At 50.7% G+C, this 21,426-nt stretch overlaps 10 protein-coding genes across 10 annotated transcripts; 6 read left to right on the forward strand and 4 right to left on the reverse strand.

Moving 5' to 3' along the window:
• Nucleotides 1-241: 241 nt before the first annotated feature.
• Nucleotides 242-1,057, reverse strand: N7533_007996 (mitochondrial 37S ribosomal protein bS18m; the record flags this gene model as incomplete). The annotated part of the gene is made up of 3 exons (XM_057104646.1): nucleotides 242-445; nucleotides 599-831; nucleotides 925-1,057. 3 exons carry the CDS (start codon nucleotides 1,055-1,057, stop codon nucleotides 242-244), a joined length of 570 nt encoding a protein of 189 aa, XP_056959603.1.
• Nucleotides 1,058-1,476: 419 nt separating this feature from the next.
• On the forward strand, nucleotides 1,477-3,769 carry N7533_007997 (uncharacterized protein; the record flags this gene model as incomplete). The annotated part of the gene is made up of 2 exons (XM_057104647.1): nucleotides 1,477-3,533; nucleotides 3,601-3,769. 2 exons carry the CDS (start codon nucleotides 1,477-1,479, stop codon nucleotides 3,767-3,769), a joined length of 2,226 nt encoding a protein of 741 aa, XP_056959604.1.
• A 567-nt stretch (nucleotides 3,770-4,336) lies between these two features.
• On the forward strand, nucleotides 4,337-5,119 carry N7533_007998 (uncharacterized protein; the record flags this gene model as incomplete). The annotated part of the gene is made up of 1 exon (XM_057104648.1): nucleotides 4,337-5,119. One exon carries the CDS (start codon nucleotides 4,337-4,339, stop codon nucleotides 5,117-5,119), a length of 783 nt encoding a protein of 260 aa, XP_056959605.1.
• Nucleotides 5,120-5,538: 419 nt separating this feature from the next.
• N7533_007999 (class I SAM-dependent methyltransferase) lies at nucleotides 5,539-6,495 on the forward strand (the record flags this gene model as incomplete). Its single annotated transcript, XM_057104649.1, has 1 exon — nucleotides 5,539-6,495. The coding sequence occupies one exon, from the start codon at nucleotides 5,539-5,541 to the stop codon at nucleotides 6,493-6,495; it is 957 nt and encodes a 318-aa protein (XP_056959606.1).
• A 911-nt stretch (nucleotides 6,496-7,406) lies between these two features.
• N7533_008000 (F-box protein) lies at nucleotides 7,407-9,109 on the forward strand (the record flags this gene model as incomplete). The annotated part of the gene is given in 2 exon segments (XM_057104650.1): nucleotides 7,407-8,314; nucleotides 8,326-9,109. 2 exon segments carry the CDS (start codon nucleotides 7,407-7,409, stop codon nucleotides 9,107-9,109), a joined length of 1,692 nt encoding a protein of 563 aa, XP_056959607.1.
• Nucleotides 9,110-9,237: 128 nt separating this feature from the next.
• Nucleotides 9,238-9,474, reverse strand: N7533_008001 (uncharacterized protein; the record flags this gene model as incomplete). The annotated part of the gene is made up of 1 exon (XM_057104651.1): nucleotides 9,238-9,474. The coding sequence occupies one exon, from the start codon at nucleotides 9,472-9,474 to the stop codon at nucleotides 9,238-9,240; it is 237 nt and encodes a 78-aa protein (XP_056959608.1).
• Nucleotides 9,475-10,625: 1,151 nt separating this feature from the next.
• Nucleotides 10,626-11,392, forward strand: N7533_008002 (uncharacterized protein; the record flags this gene model as incomplete). The annotated part of the gene is made up of 2 exons (XM_057104652.1): nucleotides 10,626-11,173; nucleotides 11,233-11,392. The coding sequence occupies 2 exons, from the start codon at nucleotides 10,626-10,628 to the stop codon at nucleotides 11,390-11,392; spliced, it is 708 nt and encodes a 235-aa protein (XP_056959609.1).
• Nucleotides 11,393-11,930: 538 nt separating this feature from the next.
• Nucleotides 11,931-14,271, reverse strand: N7533_008003 (threonine/serine exporter family protein; the record flags this gene model as incomplete). Its single annotated transcript, XM_057104653.1, has 2 exons — nucleotides 11,931-12,511; nucleotides 12,558-14,271. The coding sequence occupies 2 exons, from the start codon at nucleotides 14,269-14,271 to the stop codon at nucleotides 11,931-11,933; spliced, it is 2,295 nt and encodes a 764-aa protein (XP_056959610.1).
• A 1,563-nt stretch (nucleotides 14,272-15,834) lies between these two features.
• N7533_008004 (uncharacterized protein) lies at nucleotides 15,835-17,246 on the forward strand (the record flags this gene model as incomplete). The annotated part of the gene is made up of 2 exons (XM_057104654.1): nucleotides 15,835-17,112; nucleotides 17,187-17,246. The coding sequence occupies 2 exons, from the start codon at nucleotides 15,835-15,837 to the stop codon at nucleotides 17,244-17,246; spliced, it is 1,338 nt and encodes a 445-aa protein (XP_056959611.1).
• Nucleotides 17,247-17,801: 555 nt separating this feature from the next.
• N7533_008005 (glutamate dehydrogenase (NAD(+))) lies at nucleotides 17,802-21,248 on the reverse strand (the record flags this gene model as incomplete). Its single annotated transcript, XM_057104655.1, has 4 exons — nucleotides 17,802-17,832; nucleotides 17,885-17,985; nucleotides 18,043-20,876; nucleotides 20,942-21,248. 4 exons carry the CDS (start codon nucleotides 21,246-21,248, stop codon nucleotides 17,802-17,804), a joined length of 3,273 nt encoding a protein of 1,090 aa, XP_056959612.1.
• Nucleotides 21,249-21,426: the final 178 nt, after the last annotated feature.

Genomic DNA, 21,426 nt, shown 5'->3' on the forward strand with positions numbered 1-21,426 from the left:
ACAATTTCACCTCCAATCGCGTGACTGCAATTCTTCGACTATAATCCATTGTTATCTATTTTACGAGTGAGGTATTCCAAAGTCAGTTACTAAGGATTTGGTAGATTCAATCCACGTGGAGTAGTAATACATGTGCGCCCCCTTCTAATGCTTTAGTGGGTGGCTGATTTATACAAGAACGCCATACATAGCCCCTCGAGGAATACCCCCGAGTGCAGAAACCAAGAATAATGCATGTCCCTTAGCGGTGACGGTTCTCCATCCGCGCCTTGAGTTCTCCAGCCAGGATTTCGGGGTGTCGGTGGACGGAGGGCATGAGGCCGAGGCCCATGGCTCGGCGGATGGCCTTTGCGATCTTGCGCTGGTTGACGGGTCGCAGACCGGTCTGGTCTCGGTGCTTAATACGGCCTAGGGGTGAGACGTATTCGGACATGACGGCGAAGTTCTATTCAATGGGGAAGCATTGTTAGCGGTGAGCTTCATTTTGCGATGTGATACTTTGTCAAGAATCATATGAAGAGCCGATCCGGCGGAGAGCCAGATTGAGGCTTTCCACGTTTTGACAATCCAAGGTAGGGATAGGAGAGAGTGTGCGCACCTTGTAGAGATTCATTGGGTTCAGGTTCAACGCATCAAAAGCATCCCGAGAGGGACTCTTGCGCTTTCCCCATTTCTTCATCTCAGCTGGGCTAAGATCGTGCGGGGAGTAAATATCACCAGCCTTCCACTCGCGAGTCTGGAATTTCTCCAAAGAACGGCTCTCGCCCTGCGCCTTTTGATCTTCCATAAGGCGCATGCGGTTCGGTAAACGGCGTCGGGAGACTCGGGGGGCTGTCAATTGAGGGGGAAATCGTCAGCAATTGAGGAAATGACACCTGAGATCAAGGTAAAGATAATAGAATAGTTAATTTCATTGCGACATACTCTGCTGTTGACCTGTGCTTCGCTGGGAGGTGAAGGCACTCATGGCGGCGGTCGAGCTCCAGCGACACGCCGAGGGGACGGCATTGGCGACACTGCGCAGCAGCGAAGACTGAGAGAAGATATTGAGAGACATGGTGTGTGTGAGCGAACCCTCCCAATGATCACTGTGGTGGTTGAGTTGAGGGGGGATGATAGATTGGATGATATCGAAGACGGAGAGAAGTCAGGCGGATCTTTTTTCGCTGCCAAGACCGCCTTCTCTCCGCGTCGCGAACTTTTGCATCCGCAGCTTTCCCCGACATTCAACTTCAACCCATTCAACCCCCCCCCCCCCCCCTTTTCGACCACTTGCTTTGGCTTGCATCATTGTGAGGTCAAGCCTGCAATATACCGAAAATGCAGTCTCATCTCTCGAGGCGCGTCTTTCGGGCCATTATCGACAATGAGCCCCTACGCTTTTCCCGATGCCGCCGAAACCACCTATTGCATACCATTTCCCCCGCACGAGTACGAACCAGCCTTCCCAATTTGAACAATGTGTCGCGACGGACAATGTTCGCATTCAACATTAGTTCCATGGAAGGGGGTGGCTCTAATGTCTTGCCGTCGGAAAAGGGCCTAAAGCCAATGGTTGACTTGAAGCGATCTCTCGAAGATAGAAGCCGAGCGCCTCCAAATTTCACGCTCGCGAGAGCTTTCCAGCTCTTCTTTTCTACCCGTGTCGAAACGCCAGGTTCAATTAATTTGTTCCAAGCTCGATTGCTCTCCATCACATGGAAGCATATGAAGGCCCAGCAGAATGAACTGGATGAAAAGGAATGGGACAAGGTTTTCTCGATTGAGAGCTTGGAAAGGATGCTGTTTGTGCTGTCTGAATCGGAGTGTCTTCCCGAGGCGCGTGATACAATGCTCAAGATTGCTCGTTTTGCCTATCTCGAATTATGTGCCGACCATGGCTTTGGTCCCAATACAATTAGTCGACCTGCCCTTCTCCTTTATATCAACCTTCTCTCAGTGAATGGCAAACCCGAGGAAGCCCGACAGGTCATCATCAATTTCGGAGGACAATTTCGCGGTGCTAAGCCGTCACCTTGGTTGACTGTCTTGAAGGGATTTGCCATGAAGGATGATAGGCCTCAACTGCGTAAGGTTACGCAAGAACTCGACCAATATGGGGTGAAGTTTGATCAAGATTCCCAGGAGGAATTGATCAATCTTCTTGCCGCTCAGGGACTGTTCAGTGCGGCCCAGACTGTCTTTGAATGTCCTCTCGCCGGCAATGGCGAGCCATCTGTCGTCGCTAAGATCGCTGTCGTCAAATCTGCGATTATACACTCGGAACTTGAGTGGGCTAGGCCCATATTCCAGTCTCTTCCCCAAGGCCCGACTCCCGAGACTGCTGGTATTACTCTTCTGTGGGAAGCCGCTCACGGCAGCAATGCAACTGCGCTCGCCAAAAAGATCAGCTCTTGGACATCGAAAAATCCTCAAATCAAAGAAGCTATCACAACTTCGGACTTGAATGCGCTTATCGAGTATGCGAATGCTGTGCAAAATCCTCAGCTGGTCATCGACCTTGAAGAGCAAGCTGAGAAGTGGGGTATTATGCCCAATGAGCAGACCTGCCTACTCCAGCTTGAATCCGCAATCAATTCCAACAATGTCCAACGGACACTCAACATTCTAGAGTCTACTGTTGACCCTAGTACTCTGGCTAGTGATAATCTTCCTCTCGCCAACCGACTCATCATCATGCTTTGTGCCTCAAAGCAAAGCGGTGCTCTTTTTGAACGGATCTCAGCTCTCCTCGACCCTCTTTTCCAAGACGATGTCCGCCTTGACCCACAAACTGTCACTGCGCTTACGCGCATGCTTCTCCACCGTCGCGACTTCGGCGCAGTCTCCGAACTGCTTCGGCCGCGACTGGGTACTTTTGATAGTGAAGGCAAGAGTTTGGTTCGCAATGCATTGATCGACTATATCATGGATCGCAACCAAAAAGACGACAATGCATGGACAATCTACGAACTTTTTAAGGTGGCTTTCCCGGAGACAGGCGTCAGCACCCGGACAGAACTTATGGGCTCGTTCTTCGACCGCAATCGCAGTGACCTTGCAGCTTTGGTATTCGGACACATGCGCCAAGCAGAGGATCTGTCACGCAGACCCAAGCCCGATACATATGCCAGATGTCTCCAGGGAATTGCGCGTGCGGCTGATCACAAAAATTTGGAACTGGTGCATAACATGCTCAAGCTTGACGTTGAGGTTGAACTTAACACACGCATTCTAAACGGCTTGATGCTGGCGTACGCAGCGTGCGAGATACCGGAGAAGAGTATGGAAATTTTCAGACAAATCCTTCAGTCGGATGAGGGGCCTTCCCACAAAACCCTCGCGATCTTTTTCAAGGCTTGCGAGTCTCATGCCGATGGCACCCACGAGGCAATGAAGATGCTGAAGAAGATTAAGAAGCTCGACATTGAGATTGATCGTCGTCTGTATAGCTCTTATATCGAGGCGCTTGCTGCTCAGTGTGATTTCGACCTGGCCACTGAGGCTATTGATAATATGGAAGCTGAGATTGGACTGGCCCCGACAAGCACGACGTGAGTACTAAACACATCTTCCTCTCAAGTCTGACATGTGAATATCTCCGAACTAACTATCTTTTAGAATTGGTCTTTTCTACAATGCTTCTCCCTCCCAATTTGCGAAAGACAAGATCGAGAAATGGGCTGGTGAAAAATATCCTGATCTGTGGGCGCATCTATCTAAGATCAACCGCACGAACGGTGACGAGGGTCTTGAATTTGATGGTATCACGAATGAGACATGGGTCTAATCTTTACATGTATAACAATATTTAGAAAAAAGGATCGTCACCTGTATATAATAAATGTACATACTACATAAGGGGAATGGACCGAAGAATGAGCACAATTACTACGATCAACCCCGGGGCCTTGGAAGCAACTTGCCCAGTGTATACAAGACCATGTCTTAATATTCAATCACCAATCAACAACGCCGACTTCTCACCTGGGCATATTCTTACTTTGCCCCGACCAAGTTCCAAGGTTGTTGTTGCACATCGTGCTATTCTCCAACAGACATTGAGATTGTTCCGGAGCATATAACAAAGGCGCCAGCCACATCCTTTTATTCATTTCGGCCCCTGGAACTATTGTCTTGCTTTCCTCTTTTCCCTTGTTCGTGCTCATTGGCTTAGCTACTCTCTTTGTTTATCCATTCATCCCCTTCGCCGCAATTGTTTCATGATAATACAATTATTCTCCGTCTTTGTCGGCCCTCGACATCAAGATATTTAAAATCCCACGCCCTTGACACACTATAACTCCAAGCAAACACCATCTCCAGCTCACACCGTGACTCGCCCAGGTATCCCACCATGGCATTTCGTTCAGTCGAGCATGTCGAGTACGAGACATACGAGGAGCGACGCCTCGCCGGAGCAGAGCGTCAGAAATGGCTCAGTGACCCCTCCATCCCCTGTCCCATCCCCAAGTCAACACTAACATTCAAAGACATCATGTCAGAAGCAGGATGGCGCACCGACCAACTAGGCGGCCCGCACGTTATTCCCGAGTTATACCAGTTGCAAGCCGTCGCCCTAGGCCTGCCGCTCGACGCGAACTACCGAACAAAGTACATCTCACGACTAGAAGAAGACGAAGAGATCGACATCGACGTCGGCTTCGAGAATTGGGGCGGTATCACAGGCCCGGGCGTAATAATCTTACAAAACATTTTCAAAACGTTCTCTCTTCCTCCCATTCTTCCCTCAGGCAAGCCTTCCAGCACTATCTTCCCCTACATGTCGCGCGTTACGCAGGCAGTCTACGAAGCAGACTTTGCCCTGCATGATCTGAAACATGTATTTGTGTCGGACGTGTTGAATGTTGATACTAGGCAGTTTGTTAGTCACCATATTCATCATGAGTCGAAACAGCTTGCGGAGGAACATAAGCAGTTGCTGACGTGGGAGTATGGAACTGATGATTATCAGACACTACTCGCTACGCGGATTGGTAAATTGGTGGTTTATTTGATTCTGGGTGCTTTTGAGCGTGGCACGAGGCGGATTGCCCGTGTTGCTACTTGGTTTCATACTAATGAGCTGGCCGAGACTAGAAATTTGCAGATGAGGTTTGATATTGAGGAGGATGTTTGATTTAGAGTTCTGGGATAAGATATAAAGGTTCTCGGTTGGAGTTTTGCAGTCCGGTAATAAAATTCATTCTTTTTCTTTTCTTATTCAATTTGAAAGCCTTGACCATATCCATGGATGGTAGTCAGGCAGGCAAACTGTCTAGAAGTATAGGCAGCATTCTAGGCCCCAGTAACTTTATTCACGTTTAGAAGACGGGCGAGTGCCTAACTGTATCCATAGTTCATGAGAAGTTTAATGATTCATTCCCCCAGTTCGGGGTTCCGAAACCCTATAACCTTCCGCGGTATGTGCTTTTCAAGGAACCGCGGGTTTCGGGTCGGGATTGGGCAATCCGGAGAAGGTAAATAACCAATAAACAATAAATTGAGTTGAATATCTTACATATTTTCTTTCCCTCATAATAGAGAACGGGTGTCACCATGGAAGATTCGAAAGAGCCCACCTTCCGCTCCTACAACCAAAAGCAAGGAGCAGCCTATTCTCAAAATCGACCAACATATCACCCAAACCTATACAAAACAATTATAGACTACCATGTGTCCACTGGAGGCGAGCTGTCCACAGTCCTGGACGTCGGCTGTGGTCCCGGAAATGCCGTTCGTGACCTCTCATCACATTTCACCCAAGCCATCGGCATCGACCCCTCCGACGGAATGATTCAAGCCGCCCGCGATCTTGGTGGGAATTCCTCCGACGGCAGTCCTATCCGGTTCGAAATCTCCACTGCTGAGGAACTTGGCTCTGGGTTGTCTTTGCCTCTACCCGATTCCAGCGTCGACCTCATAGTTGCTGCTACGGCGGCACATTGGTTCGACATGTCTCTCTTTTGGCCACGGGCTGCAAAGCTTCTCAGGCCTGGGGGTAGTGTTGCGCTGTGGGCTGCGAGAGGAGGCTATATCCATTCCTCCACGCCAAACCATGACGCTATTCAAGACTATATTACAGATATCCAAGACCGATTTCTCAAACCGCATGCAAAAAAGGGAACAGAGATTGCGTTTAATTTATACACAGACCTTTTACTCCCGTGGTGCTTGGAGTCGACAGAAGGCGAGTTTGACAAAAAGGCCTTTTTCCATAAAGAATGGAATAAGGATGTTATGTGCTTGGGTGGCGATGAATTCTTTGCTAGTCAGCAGGTCCCGCAATTCATGAGTTTTGATCTTGACAAGCTTGAGAGAATGCTCGGTACCAAAGGGACTGTTACAAGGTGGAGAGAGGCCAATGCGGATAAAATTGGAACGGAGAAGGATATTGTGAAACTGATGAGGGGACATATTGAAGGGATTTTATATGAAGCGGGGGTTCAAAAAGGCAAAGAGGAACTTAATATGGGAGTAGAGGGGGTGTTGATGATAGTGAAGAAGCACATGTAATGGCAACCACATATTCGCTGGGATCTCCACTTTCAGGCTCATCGTTACAAAGTACCGCAATCTATAGCTTGCTAAGTAGACTGTGAGATGGCTGTTGCGAATTGTCGAGGATTCTTAGAGGACAGCCGGAGGCGTGGGGTCATTTTGGCTCCAAACAACCCTGGAGCTGCTTACAGATGCACGAGACTGGTCGTTCTGCTCTGTAAGTCCAGCATTTTGTAGGGTAAGTAAGTCGTGCGTAAATAAAATTTTCATCCCACCATTATTGTATCTACGCATGTCTTCACTCATACAGTGAGTTAGTCAAGTAGAGTGGGCGTGGGTAACTAAAGAGAAGAATAAGAGGTGCACAGAAGGCCAATCAACTGGCCGAATCTTTGTCAACCAGTCTGTTTATTGTGTTTGCAAGTGAGTGACAGGGCATAGACCATACAGCCATGATACAAAAGCTATTTTTATGCGATTATCTATACCCTTACCGCCGAGCAGTGAGGCCCGCTGCTCTAGGTCCCCTGGGTTAGAACATTCAGCACTCTGAAAAGAGAAAGAATAGAGCTAATCTTGGAAGTTTGATTAAGTTTTCAATTAATGGCCGCCCGGTAAAATGCCCTTCACATATCTTATCCCACCGGCATCCCGCTAGTAGCGGTAGGGGTTGAGGCTTCCTCCCGGTGCGTGCGCTTACGGAATGATGAAACACGGGCGATGTACGCTAAAGAATGGGCCAAGCATTGGTGGGGAGCTATGATTACGAGCTAGTATATTACCGATTAATTACGCCGCTAACAGGGCAACTCAGATCGAGGTTGACAGTCCATCTTTTGGCCTTAAAATGGCTCTCTACCCGAGTGTCTGATGGGTTTCAGGGTCGCCAAATCACTCCCCCGCTTTCACTCATTTACCAACACATAATGTCGAACTCCTATCAACTCAATAACCTCCCACCGGAGCTCTGGTATACCATAATATCATTTCTACCTAATCGCGACATAAAAAGTCTCCGCCTTGTCTCGAAACAATTGTGTGATTCAGTGGAGCTCAGACTGCAGAGAGTGTTTTTGTCAGCGAACCCGTTGAACATCAAGGTCTTTCGCGCAATCGCAGATCATGAAAAGCTTCGACATCAGATTTCAGAAATTATTTGGGACGACGCGCGATTTGCTAGAGGCCCCTCTACTTCAGACGTTATCGACCCCGAAGAAGGATTATACTTGCCAGTCACTGATGCAAGCGATGAAGAGACGGAGGAGGCGTTTAGACTGAGACAGCATGATGATTCTGAAGCCGAAGGGCCACCGAACTGGGAGGTTTACGAAAGTGACATCGACTACGGGGACCCAGATGACGAGTTTGCAGATCCTGCCCTTCAACTGAGAGCAAGTACAAATTTCAAGGGGCAAAATTGTCCACTTTGGTTCAAAGCTGCATGTGTGAATAACATTGAGAATCTTTTCATGCGACGAGAGAAGCTCAATAGCACCGAGGCCTGGCATCAAAAATTCAAAAATGAGAAGAAGCTGGGCAAGGCCGCACTCTCGATGAGCGAGTCGTGGGAAATCTATCGCGCCTTACTCCGCAAACAGGCCGACGTTCTAGCTGGAAACTATGACGGAGAGACGTTTCTTTACGGGCTTGAACGCTTTCCGTCGCTCAAAAAAGTCACAGTCACTCCCGCCGCTCATGGAGTCCCGTTTGCCCCGTTATACTATAGTCCTATGATTCGATCATTTCCAGAAGGATTTAACTATCCTATCCCTCGTGGATGGCCAACCTCAACTACCGAAGAACCAGAGGATGAGATAGCATTCCCTGGCAAAGAGTTGATGAAAGGCACAAAGAGAAGTGGCGCGCATTCCGTATTGTAACACGCGCCCTTGCACATCAGAGAAGCAATGTGGTAGAATTGATTCTAGAAGCTCGACAGCTTTACACAGGAATCAACTGCACGATATTTGATGAACCTTGCGAGGAGCACGAAAATCTTCTGACAATTTTGACAAAACCGGGATTTCGTCGCTTAGACCTTTCTTTGATGTTTGGTGGAAGAGGATCAGACGCCGAGAACTGGAAGACATTCCGCGATGGAAGGCTTCGCGAAACACTCAGCGTAATAGAAGACCTAGAGGAATTCAACTTCTACACTTCGGGACTCGATCGCTGTTATGAGTATGGAGACCCTCCGATTGGAATTAACCCCGTGTCGCTAGAGCGGATATTTCCTATCGAAAAGTGGTCCAAGCTTCGTCATTTTGCATTATCGCGTTTTATAGTCAGGCAGACTGATCTCGTCACATTTCTTTCGAAATTACCAGAGACAGTCCAGTCAGTGGAATTGAGCTTTCTTGTATTCATTGACCACGGATCATCTTGGCATTATTTCCTTGAAGAGATGCGCTCAAAGATTCGGGAAAAAACTCTCTGGCCTGGTCGTCGACCTAGTGTTGTTATCGGCAATGAGCGATATTATCTTCTCCTTGGAGGAGCTACCTGGATCGAAAAGGCAGTGAACACGTTTCTGTACGAGGACGGGGAAAATCCATTCCATGAGCCTCCGCGAGAGAGAGTCAAAAAAGAGCTTGGCAGAGTCAAGGATGCGTTTGATCCTTATTTTTGATATTTCTGCCATGCCAAATTACGCATCATCTGGGCACAGAAGTGAAGGAAATAGTTTCGAGAAGAGAAGAAATATAAAAATACTATCCCCTTCCGCCACTGAGGTGGAATCCATGTCACATTGTTATGTTAATCATACCGGAACTGGCTTCGCCACACAGCCTCGCTGGGCCATTTATCTTCTGCCCCAGGCGGCGCTTCAAGGGGAGCTTTCACTTTCCTCTTCCATTGGGGAGGCATAAAATTGGGATCGCGGCGTCTTGTATCGAGATTGTTTCGACGCCGACGATTGAGCGCTTGGAGTTTTGTCTCGCCTTTGTCTTGACGCTGACTAGGGGCAGAGTCGTCGTAACTAACACCAACCATCTCAGAATCGTCATACGCCTTGCTTTTATGGACGTCACTTGAATCGAAATGTAAGAATAGATGTTGGAGAGTCGAGGGTTGACAAAGAGAGTGCGTGCAGATGGGAATGCACAGAGTATTTATGTCAAGCCTACAACAAAGAAGATAGCAAACACGACTTTATTAAGCTAAAGGCCAGGCAAGCAAGGCACAGGGCAAATGAAAGGCTCTTTGGACACTGTGCATTGGCTGAATTTTCGCCTTGGGAATTGCTATTCAGCATCATCCTAGACTCGAAATCTTTGACAGAGAATAGACCATTTTCTATTGAGTGAAAATTAATTGACCATCCAGGGCTTGAACTCGGAGTTAATATTCGCCTACAGTCGTGAAAAAATCCGCTACTGTTAGATACTAAATAGTAGAAAGGTGGTGGATCAATGCACTTGAATATCACGATTGTTAGCACTACTACTACTTACAATGCCCAGGCTACTGGTAATATTCCGAGTCATCGACTCGAATTTTAGAAAAAGGCTAGGTCGATGAATTCCATGGCATAATGCAAAGAAGCTGATAAATATTCTGACAAAAATTCTCATTGACCATTAATCTAGCCACGAAATTCCCTTGTCCACGATTTTCCTTAATTTGTCCACGGTTTTCCCAGCCACGACGTTCCCCGCACCGACATCCTTTGTCCTATAAGTACTAACTAACTATGCTTACCACTCGTCTGAAGAACATCAAAAAGAAACGTCAGGAATCTCAGAAAGTGGTTCCATTTTCTAGGTTGGAAAATTCTAAAGTTCCTGATTCTACAATCTCATGTGAACAGCGACCCTTTCTTTGAAACCCGCTACCACGGTAAAGATCCATCCTTCACTGATTTACCCAACTTTATCACCATCGACCTTTCTTCTTTCACAGAGACTCTCTCTCTCTCTCACTGACGCGGGATTTTGAACCCCGTTAAACACATGTCTTACTCCTCTCTCTGGTACCAAGCTCTGAAGAACGACAAGGCAAGAAGAGTATCCACGGGCATGCCACCATCACGAAAGCGTAAACGTGAAATTAATTATTCCAATCCTGAAAGAAGAAGCAAAATAATACGCAAAGAGCCGCCAATCTTTATCAAACCGACAAAGAAAACAGTCATATATGACACAATGACAGGCGGTGCTGCCCTTCCCCATTTTTTCAAGCAACTTGGCACCGGGCACCAACCTCAATACGGGCCCAGACAGCATCAAAGCAAAATCTATGCTGGAATCTACAAAGACGCCTCTACTCAAACACTGCTGAGCGGCCCGGTTTCCTCTTCAGCCCCGGAAACTGACTCTCCTGCTTCCGACCTCGACGCTGAAGGGTATCAACCCCAACCCCAGCCCCAAAACGAAATATGCCTTCCATTTTACAACGACCCAAACTCCCAGCAACTACTGGATGGGCAAAATCTCCTTGATGGGGTGAAATCTTCCTCGAGCAAAAAAAAGAAGCACAAAAAAAGATCGGACAAAAAGCAACAACCCGTTCGACCAAAGCGGAAACATTCACCTAAAACATTCAAGAGAGACCCCAACGACCCAGAAACACCCTACAACAGTCTTTGGGAAAGCAAAGAAAATTACAAGCGCGTCGACATACAGGAATATCTGAAGAAATGCCAATCCGTCGGTCCCCACCCGCGTTCCTCCTACGCCGGATTTGTGCAGAGGTCAGTAAACCACATTCTCCGCTAAGGTCTGTTAATATTTTAACTAACTGACTCACTAGCGAGCGATTTGATCGTCGATTCGAACTGGGCGAAGGGGATTCACTAGCGTATCCTAGTGGAACGCCCACAGGTCAAATTGCAAGACGGGCGCAGAAGCTCAAGGCAAGCATGGCCATGGCAAAACTTAGCCGGTCATTGAGCAGGACTCGGAAGAAATAATGATTGGTTCTGGGGTTTCTCGCTTTAGTTGCCAGTGGAATGGTGCGTTTCCAAGTTAGAGAATGCTGAGGCTGAGATGTCCCAGGGGTTCAAGATCGTCTTCTCGTTGTCGCCTCGCTCTCAATAGATCTCTACCTAATATCAACGCTATCATGGTTCCGAGCTTCTGCAGTGTCAATGGACCCTACTATTAAATTGCCACTACAAGGTGGATAGGAGCACATAAATATAGATATTCATATTGAATGTCTCCCTTGGTAGGCACTAGCTGCACCATCCATTGTGAAAATGATTGAAGAAAGACAACTTTGAATCAGTATGTGCAAAGTCTACCTAGTGAAAAACGCCATACAAGGCTCCGAGTCTCGCTATATATGATCAAATCAGACACACATCATCTCCTATGTCCGTATGCAGATATACATTAAAAAAAACACGCAATGGATGCAGACGCAATATGATAAAATCGCAAGAAACCGCACCAGTTAAAACCCAAGGCTAAAACAAACTTGCTGGGGGGGGGGGAAAGAAACAAAGACTAAAGGCTAAAAATGCCACTTCTCTTCTTCCCATGCGGATAAACAATAAGCGCCGAAACAAACAACCCAACCGAAATCCCAATAGCAGTCTGAATCATCCCATAGCCCAACGACGTCAACGAAGAATTACTCGTCGCGCCACTAGTCGAACTGGCAGTGTGATTCTTAACAGCCTCCGCATACTGCAGTCCGGAGATAATGGACCCACTCGACGCCAGCCCGGACGGCACGAGCGTGAAAATGCCTGGGATAATCGCCGCAGCCGCGTGTCCGTGCCAAATGCGACTGTACAGGTTCGCGATGAGGCCGATCGTGAATGCGCCGACTGTGTTCGCGACCTGGTTTGAGCCGAGGACTTTCGTGCTGAAGTAGTTCGTTACGTAGCCGCACATTCCCATGATGACTGTGACGGGGAGTTGTTTGAATTTGGCCTGGTTGATTAGCGCGGCGAAGAGGCAGAATAGCGCGACGAAGGGAAAGTGTTGGATGTACTCGTTGCCCCAGATGTCGAGGCTTGCTGTGGGGCAGGTGGATTCTGTGGTTGCGTTGCCGTCCATTAGGCCGTAGATTGTTGTGCCGACTGTTACGCCGTAGCCCAGGAAGAGGGAGTAGATGATTGTGAAGACCATTCTGATTGAGCCGGCGTTCATTTGGTGGGATTGGAGTTCGAGAGGAGGAACTTAGGACCGCGAAGCCCGGGAGAATCATTGCGATGGATGACTGCGCGATGGCTGCGAAGCAGAAGACGTGGCTGCCGTTGTGCTGGATACTTCCGAATGCGCGGGCCAGGAAGGAGGTTAGGACTGCGGCGGAGACTTCGAGGACGTTCGAGTATGTTGCTGAGGCCGGGGCGAGGACGTTTTGCATGAAGCCGACTATGCAGCCGAGGACGAAGATGATGGGCAAGTCGATGGGTCGGGCGCTGAAGGCGTATGGGCCGACGGCGACACTGGCTAGGCCGGTGAGTACGACCAAGGTCCAGCGATTGTAGCGGGGTTTGCGCTGCATGATTTCGTCGAGGTCTTGGGTTGCTGTTTCGACGCCGACGATATCGTGCACGACGTTCTTGTAGACGTTGTGCGTTTCCGCGAGCCTGGAGAGATCGAGGCCCTGGACCACGCGGATGATTTTCACCTCGGCGGTGCGGGTTAACGCGTCGTCAAAGGACATGAACATACACCCGGGGATGTACAAGAACTGGGCCTTGACTTCTAACACATTGGATGTCATCATCATGTACTCTTCCAGTCGGTGGGTGGGAGCACCGTATTTCATCAACGCACGGCACAGCTGCATGATATACTGCTGGCGTGCGAGAATTGCCGCGATGTGCACCTTTAGCTTGACGTCCTTCTGGCTCTGACGCTTTTGCTTCTTGCGCTCCCGGTAGCCCATCGGTGTCGAGCCTTGCGCACCTGGTACACCTACTCTGCCCATATCCATGGATGCGGCCACGAGGGAGGAAGTATAGTGATGACCGCGCTCCTTTTTCTTTGGCGTTTCGGTCCCCGTGGACGGTTTTTCCATTTTCTTCAACTTATCCAGCGCGTTTGGCTTGCTGTTGTTCGAATTGGCGTACCACTTCATCTTATCCTTCTTTCCACCCGGGGTAGCAGTGCCCGTGGCGGTGCGTGTTGCAGGGGCTGTCCCCCCGGTGCCATTTTCGAATGCCGTACTTGGGATGCCCGGGGTGCCCGGGGCTGTCGGCGGAATACTCTCAGTCGGAGGGTCGCTGTCCACGGCCGTAGTGGCCAAGCTCATGCGACTAGCCGCCGGTAAGTTGTTGGCATAAACGCGAAGCAAATGGGACAGAAGACCACCATTGAGCGGAGTCGACTCTCCGAAATCTCCTGGGGTGGTCGCACCGGATGGTGGAAACGAGTCATGATTTCGATATGTCGGTAAGCCGAGGTTATTAATGAGATGCTCAGCCTGAGCATCATGGTCATGGCCATTCATTCTTTGCTCTTCATCATTCGCCACGCGAGCCTGGTAACTGTGGAGATCATCGGTTGCGCCATAATATTCAGGCGAAAAGCTGGCATCCAGGCCATCTGCCCCGGCTTCATGCGGTCGACCTAATGCTTCAGCAATTGTGCCTGCGCGATCTTTGACTCGCTTGCTGAGAGTTCTCCATCGTTCTGAGTAATTTGATGTGCTGGGCTTCTCGCTAGCCTCGTCGTGGCAAAATGTCTCGGGCTCAAGATCATCCCTTCCTCCTACAGTGGGTTCGACATTATTTGAATGGTGATTGGTCTCATCTTCATGCACTGATGTATTGTCGGAAGGATAATTTGGGGGAGAAGGGGTGGCCTTCTCTCTCTCGAACGCGTCGGACATCGAAGACTACAGGAGTCAAGTGACGGAACCAATCGGATGTGTCGGAATAGGCGGACTTTATCCCACAGCGAAGGATTGATCAGGTATTGATCAATATTAAGGTTTCCGGGGAAGAAAAAAGTCGGGTGAAGGTCAGGGCCAGGGGATGCAAAAGAGTGAGCTGAAGGACAAAGAGCAAGAGTCCTGGCAAGACGCACCCCACAAACGACAACAATTCATATTTCTGGGGCGGGTGGACTTTTCGGGGGGGTTCTCCTGGGTTTTATGATTTTATGAATACTAGTCCTGACCCACGTCGCTAATGTGGGTTGAAGTCATATGGCCGGCTAAAACTGGCCTGAATCAGGAGAAAAACGCGTCCGGCTCCACATGGGGGATTGTCCGAGTGCTGCGGTCGAATTGCCAAGTGGACGGGGATGGTTCGATGTTCCTGGGATCGACAGAACAGAACAAAAGAAGAAAGAGAACCCCTGCTGCCGTGACGTCTCGATGGTGGCTGTCTACCTGCATCCGGGGGCACCGGGCAGAGGACATCATTCGATTCCTGGGCAAACAAGCTTCGGGGAGAAGCACTAAGGCACGCTAGGCCTGGACCAAAGCCGTTGCCAGCAAGACAGAAAATTGAAGAGGCGGAGAGAAGAGTGGGGGCAAGTCCGAAGTTGTGGAAGTTGTGGAAGTGGTCTGGATGGCCAACAGGAGAGTATCCACTTACGGGCCAGACCAGCCTGGGGCAGCCTCTGGGAGACGGATGTGATTAGAGTGGTAAAGTCTAGTACAGTAGAGTATAAGAGATATTGAAAGTGAAATATAGTGAGAGTATAACGGTATAACCCAGTAAAGTCAATAGATAGTATACGAAGTATAAGATACTATCCATACTGTATGTATACTGTATAAGTAATGTAAGTTATGCATGTTTGTGGCACTGTACAGAGTATGTAAAGTACACTTGTACTACCTCGGCAAGAATTGCTCCGATACAAAGCTAGGTAACAGCCAAGCAGCTAGTCTCGTACCTGGTGGCGGTGCTAAATATACTCAGTGCGGAGTAGTAGTATAGTAGTATAGTAGCTAGGTAACATATTGATTATAGCACTCTAGGGCTATATTGTATCTACTAGTATCATACTCTGGTCCATTCCACTGTCATATAGATCTAAAAGATCTACTGATACCTAGGTATACTATACATCATGATCAAGTTTACCTACTCCACTATACTAGTATACTCTATACATCTATTGTACTTCTATCCCCTGCATACTACACGACACTACACTAATACTAGTTAACCCACTGCGCCATTATCTTACCCAGTTGCATGACTGCCAAGCCCACCCCGCGCCTGTGCACCTTTTACTGCTTGATTCAATAGGTATTACTTGCCCAGGTGAATCAATCGCTGCCTGCACTGCCCCTCATTCACCAGAGCAGAACATTGGCATTCCACCAGCCACACCTACACTTCTCTCACTTCCTCCTTCCTCTCTCTCTTCCCCTCATTTCCCTCACTTCAACTTCTACTTCTTCAACTTCTCCAAATTCTCACCACGCCATGCCGCCATGCCATCAACACCCCTCCAGCCACCAGACCACCCCATCGCCCTCCGCCACTCCCACCTCCTAGCTCCAGCCCCAGACCGCCTAACAAACACCCCCACAACTCTCACCGTCACGCGAGAAAACACCCAATCAAGTCGATTAGCCTTCACAATCGCCCAACTCCGCAAAGACGAACCCCTCGACTCCCTCCGCCGCAGCACCCTCCTCTACACCGTCTCCGGCCGCGCCTGGAGCAACTCCCAACACCGCGAAATAAGAGATGTCGCCGGCCGGCCCCTCCTCGAACTCCGCCGCATCTGGTGGCGCGGCCAGTGGATCGTCAAACGAGCCGGCGGCGTCGGCGAAGAACTCCTCTGCGCCGAAATGCGCTGGGCAATCGGCATGAAAATCGGCGCTAGATTCTGCAACGCTCTCGTTGCTGGCCGCGAGGGGATGGCGCTTTCACGCGGGGCTAGAGGGAGAGGTCCGAGTCCGGGTCCCGGAACCGTGCTAAGAGCGACAGCGGGCTCAGCCGCGAGATCATTGTCGAGATCACGGCCTCGAACGGCGGTTCCGGCGTCAGGGCCAGGGTCAACGTCTGCCTCCGCTGCGGCTGCTGCTGCCGCTGCGGCCTCTGCTGAACGGACGGCGACGGCGACTGCAACGACGACAGCAGGGCCAGGACCAGGACCAGGACCTGGACCCGCTTCCATATACAACCGACCAACGCCAACGCGCCGCCGAACAATAAGCAACTACCCACACGCACCGCCCATAGCCCGGGACGCCCCACCCCCATACAGCGCGGAAGTAGCAGCAGGCCACGCCACGCACGAAAACGAAAACAACGAAGCCGAAGGTGAAAATGACCCCGAAATCGAAGTCGACGACAGCACTGCCTCCAATACCCCCAGCGCTGCGTCAAGTAGTACGTCGCTCTCAAGCGCAGACAGCGACAACAAATCGCGCAGCACGGTACTGCCTTCCTATGAAAGTGTTCGGCGGATGCGCAGGGACTCGCATCATAGTTTGCGCGACCTTCTTGATGCGATTGAGCCGCCAAGGGAGCCGGCGCCTGCGTCTGCCGCGCCGTATCCGACGCAGAGGCGGTGGAGTGAGAGTTGTATTGATCCGCGCGTGGAGCTTAGGGTTGTGCAGGCTAGTTCGACGGTTGCGGAGGTTATGATGGGGGAGAGGAAGATTGTTCATGTGAAGCGGGGCCGGGTGTTGGATGTTGTGGGGAGTGGGCGGAGGACGAGGTGGGAGGTTGAGATTGCTGAGGGGGTGGATTTGTTGTTGGTGAGTTTTTTCCCCTGCGCTTCGACTTCAATGGTTGGACTGGACTGGACTGGACTGGACTAATGATGTTTTAGGCTGTTTGTATCGTTCTCATTATTGCGGAGTCGCAGTCGGTTCGACATGAGAATCGATGAGAGTGAGGGGCTGGTTATGGGTGACTTTTCTTTATGACTGATTCTTTTTCTTTCTTTTCGCGTGCATTTAGCATCGGTATTGCTGCATCGCATTTATTTCCGGTCCCCGTTATCATTATCGGGTCGATTTCTACGACGTCAATTTACTTTCCGGTCGATTTCTACTTCCCATTCGTGGACTATCCCTACTTCAAGTTGTTTTGCGGGCAAAAGCCAAGCCATAAAGAATGATACCATAGTAGCAATACGCAATACAAGGGAACATGAGAGAATAACTTGAATCTTAAGAAGTTTAGAAAACTTTCAAAAGCCGGAGGGATTCTCGCCCAGCCGGCATGCATTGCATTTTTGCATTGACAAGTCGAACCAGGACAGGACAGGACAGGACAAGACATTGGCACTTTTCTTTAACCATACATTCATCAGGGGACGCAGAGACGTCCCATATTAGTTTAATAACCCATTGCGCGGCTGTAACGCAGTGCAGCGTGCGATGTGGGGATCGGAGTCGGAATCGGAAACACGCAAATAAAGACAGAAGATCATCTATCTACTCTACTGGATCTTGGCCAGACGCTTGCTCATGCTGGAGTGAGTTAGTTATATGTTCAGGTTGGGAGAGGATGGAGTGGACATACAAGTCAAAGAAAGAGAACTGGCTGGGCTGGTTGCCGTATTCGTAGACGAAGCGGCTGGCCAGGTGACTACCGAAGATAGCGCGGATGTAGTTCTCAGGGACCTAGTAACGGAGTTAGTAAGAAGTAATCGAATGAAAGGCTAGAAAGGGGAAACGTACCCGCTCCAAGATAGTGTCGAGACCAATCTTGTCCAGGAGAAGACGGGGGAGGGCGTCGCCCAGGACGGATCGGCGGAGAGCAATGTTATCCCACAGCTCGGTCTGCTGAAGCTCCTCGTCCAGCTTGGTGATGGCCACACTGAGACGGTCACTCAGGACACTGCGCAGGACACCAGTCTGCTCGTGCTCGCGCCAGATAGCCTCAAACTCGAGAGTGGCGTTCTCCTTGATGACTTCCTGGACCTGGCGGACGTAGTCTTGGTAGAACTGGGGCACGGTGCCGTCCTCACCAACACACATGTTGGCAACGAAGTCCTCGTCGTTGAAGGAGAGGGAGGCTAGGACCTCGAGAGAGGAGGAGGTGACACCACCCTTGTTGGCAGAGGCATCCTTGAACAGAATGCAGCCGGCCTTCTCGAGGCGCAACTTACTGTCCTGGGTGATGAACAGGTTGGCACCCTCGACGATGTAAGGGACGACGGACTTGTTGTCGACGATGAGCTTGCCGACAGTGGACAAGTCGATGGACTCGGGGCGACCACCACAGGGGACGAAGACGTCGAACTTCTCGGTGTGGCGCAGGTGGAAGGTGTTGCGGAAGATCATGCCGTTGGCGACAACCTCGCCGCTGGGCAGCTTGACGTTCTTCTCGTCAACGAGGATACGGTATCCCTCAGGCGAGAGCTTGGACATGTCGAACTCGGAAATCATGGCGCGCTTCTTCGCGAGGCGAATCAGCTCGTCGTGGTTCAGACCTTGAGGGTCGACGATGACACCGGAGCCATCGACGATACCGGCGTACTTCTCGTTGGAGAGGAGAATCTCGTTGGATCCCAGGTCACCGTCGGGTCCACCGGTTTGCAGCTTGGACATGGTGGAGGGGTCGATGCCGAGCTTGCGGTAGATACCAAGCACGTACTGGCGGACCGAGAGAGTGGTCATACCGTAGGTGTCGTGGGGGATACCACCAAGCTTGGGGCTCTTTCCGGTGAAGAAAGACTTCCACCAGGGGGCGCCACGGCTGCGGGCGTGCTCGGTGGCCCAGTCGACCAGCTCGGCGGTGTTCTCGTCGGGACCCATGAAGAGGATCTCGTCCTTGCCGTGCAGATCGACAATGGGATCCTTGATACCAGGGCTGACGGGAGGCAGCAGCAGATCCATGATACTGTCGATGTACTTCTCAAAGGCGACCCGCGCCTTGTCTTGGTGGTCGACGTCCAGGAGGATGACACCCTTGGCACCACCCTCGGGGATATCCTTGTTCTTGCGTTGCTGGGTATTGGCAAGGTTGTAGTTCTCATCGAAGAGCGAGCGAGAGTTGATGCTGTAGGCCTCCTTGTTACGACTCTTGACGATACGGATACCACCACGGGCGATATCACGGAAACGCAGGTGGAAACCGCGGAACTCCGAGGCGATCACCAGGAACATGCCGTAGAGGGGCTGCGGGTACTCGTGCTCCGGCAAGAAGTCCGGCTTCAGGCGGAAGCTCAGGGCCACCTTGGTGGGTGTGAAGAAGTTGGTCTTGAGGATGGAGGCGTTGAACACACGGAAGGAGGTCATGACCATCTCGTCGTGCTCGTTGGCAGCCGAACTGCGAATCAAGTGCTTCAGCTTGTTGCTGTCAAGGACCTCATCCACCTGAAGACGGAGGTAGGAGAGAGTAGGCAGGAAGTCATCGCTGGTGGGACCCTGTGTCTGTACATAGTGGGTGTTGGCGAAGTCCAAGTAGAGCTTGTGAATCAGATCGGGGTAGCGGTTGATGATCTCAAAGATGTAGTCGGCAGTGAAAGTTTCAGTGCGGAGACGCTTCTTGATCTTGGAGAGAAGCTCGGCGTGGACACTGTTGTTGGGATCCAGCAGAGCGGACAGGGAGGTATATTCAGAGCCCAGACGGTTCAGGAATTGTTGCACAAAGACCCACGCAGAGTGAGCGTAGATAGTCTCCTGAAGACTTAAGCGGCCAGTAGCAAAGTGGTTCTGGAAACGGTTCTGGGGGATACAGTAAAGGAGAGAAATCTCCTTCATGATCTGGTGGATAGCTGCCTCAATGGGAGGGTAGCGAGCGGCAACCTCAGGGGAGTCGGAGGGGCGCAGGTACAGAGAAATAACAGTGATACCGTTAGAGAAGTGCTCGAGGTACTTGCGCGAGCTGGTCAGGCGGTAGTAGTGGTACAGGTCGGACAGAGCGCTGAACAGGCCCATGGCAGAGCCCTGGCGATAGGCAATGACAACGCGCTTCTCGCGACTGCCCTCGATCTCGAACATCTCAATGACGGGACCGGTGCGGCTGACGGCAGTAGAGATGATCTCCTGGTAGACAGCCTTGGTGTTGGGGGTGGCCTTCTGGAGGAAGCGCTTCTCACCGATGATGTCGATGTTGGTCTCGTTGGGGTCGGGGTTGGGGTTGACGAACTGGCACTTGTACACGAAGTAGCAGCGCAGCTGCTGGCCATTGTCACCGGGAAGAGCAGTCGGCGAGCGGAAAGTCTCCACACGGTAGCTGTTGGCACCCTTGGAGGGGTTGATGTACTTCTCATCGATGCGCTGCTCGTAGCGAGGGCCATCCATGGAGGCAACACCAGGCTTACTGGTGTCGATGTAGACGGCGTGGTCCTCGGCCTCCTTATCCAAACGGATCTCCAGCTTCTTGTCATCGCGAGCGTAGGCGGCGACCTTGGCAGCGTAGAGAGAGAGGATGTGGGTGACAATGTTATCCACGGACTCGGTCTGGAAGTAGGTATCATCGATACCCAGCATGTTATAGAACCAGGTGGTCTCGGAGGTGACGAAATCGGCGGGGAAGAAGCCCTTCTCCTCCAATTGATCCATCACTGAGGTCTGTATTAGCAAAGAGTTGCAATTGTAGGGTAGTTCTCGTTGAGGTTGTAGTGCTCACCTTGCTCCATCTGCTTCTGCTTGCCCTCGAAAGTGGCAGCGATATATCCCGGGTCCTCCTCGGAGAGGATGCGGTGGGGAGTGCCGGGGATACCCAGGTGAGTGGGCTGCGGCGACGGATGCCGCGAGGTGGGACCAACAGCATGGTCGAGGTGCTTGTTGTGAGGAAAGCGCTGGAATCCGATGGGAGTTCCAGTGCCGGAGGAGCTTCCGTCCTGGCTGTTGAACATCTTGGGGAGAGGACGGGAAGGCAGGGAAGCGCCATTGGAGACCTCCGACTGGGGAGTAGAGGGGGCGGGAGACGACATGATTTGTCTAGATGGGAATTGTATGAGAGAGAGAAAAACACTGGGAGGGGTTAGCCAAAGTATTCTAACCAGCGGTCTTTTTTGAGTGCCGTGATTAAATGTTCCCGATGTTTCAAGAGGATCTCCGAGCTACCCCAAGGAAGGCAGGCACGTGGACAGATAAGCTGGCAGCTGAGAG

The sequence above is a fragment of the Penicillium manginii genome, assembly GCF_028828005.1.
Source record: "Penicillium manginii strain IBT 31320 chromosome Unknown utg000005l:1.0-5665137.0:1.0-5668048.0, whole genome shotgun sequence".
NCBI lineage: Eukaryota > Fungi > Ascomycota > Eurotiomycetes > Eurotiales > Aspergillaceae > Penicillium > Penicillium manginii.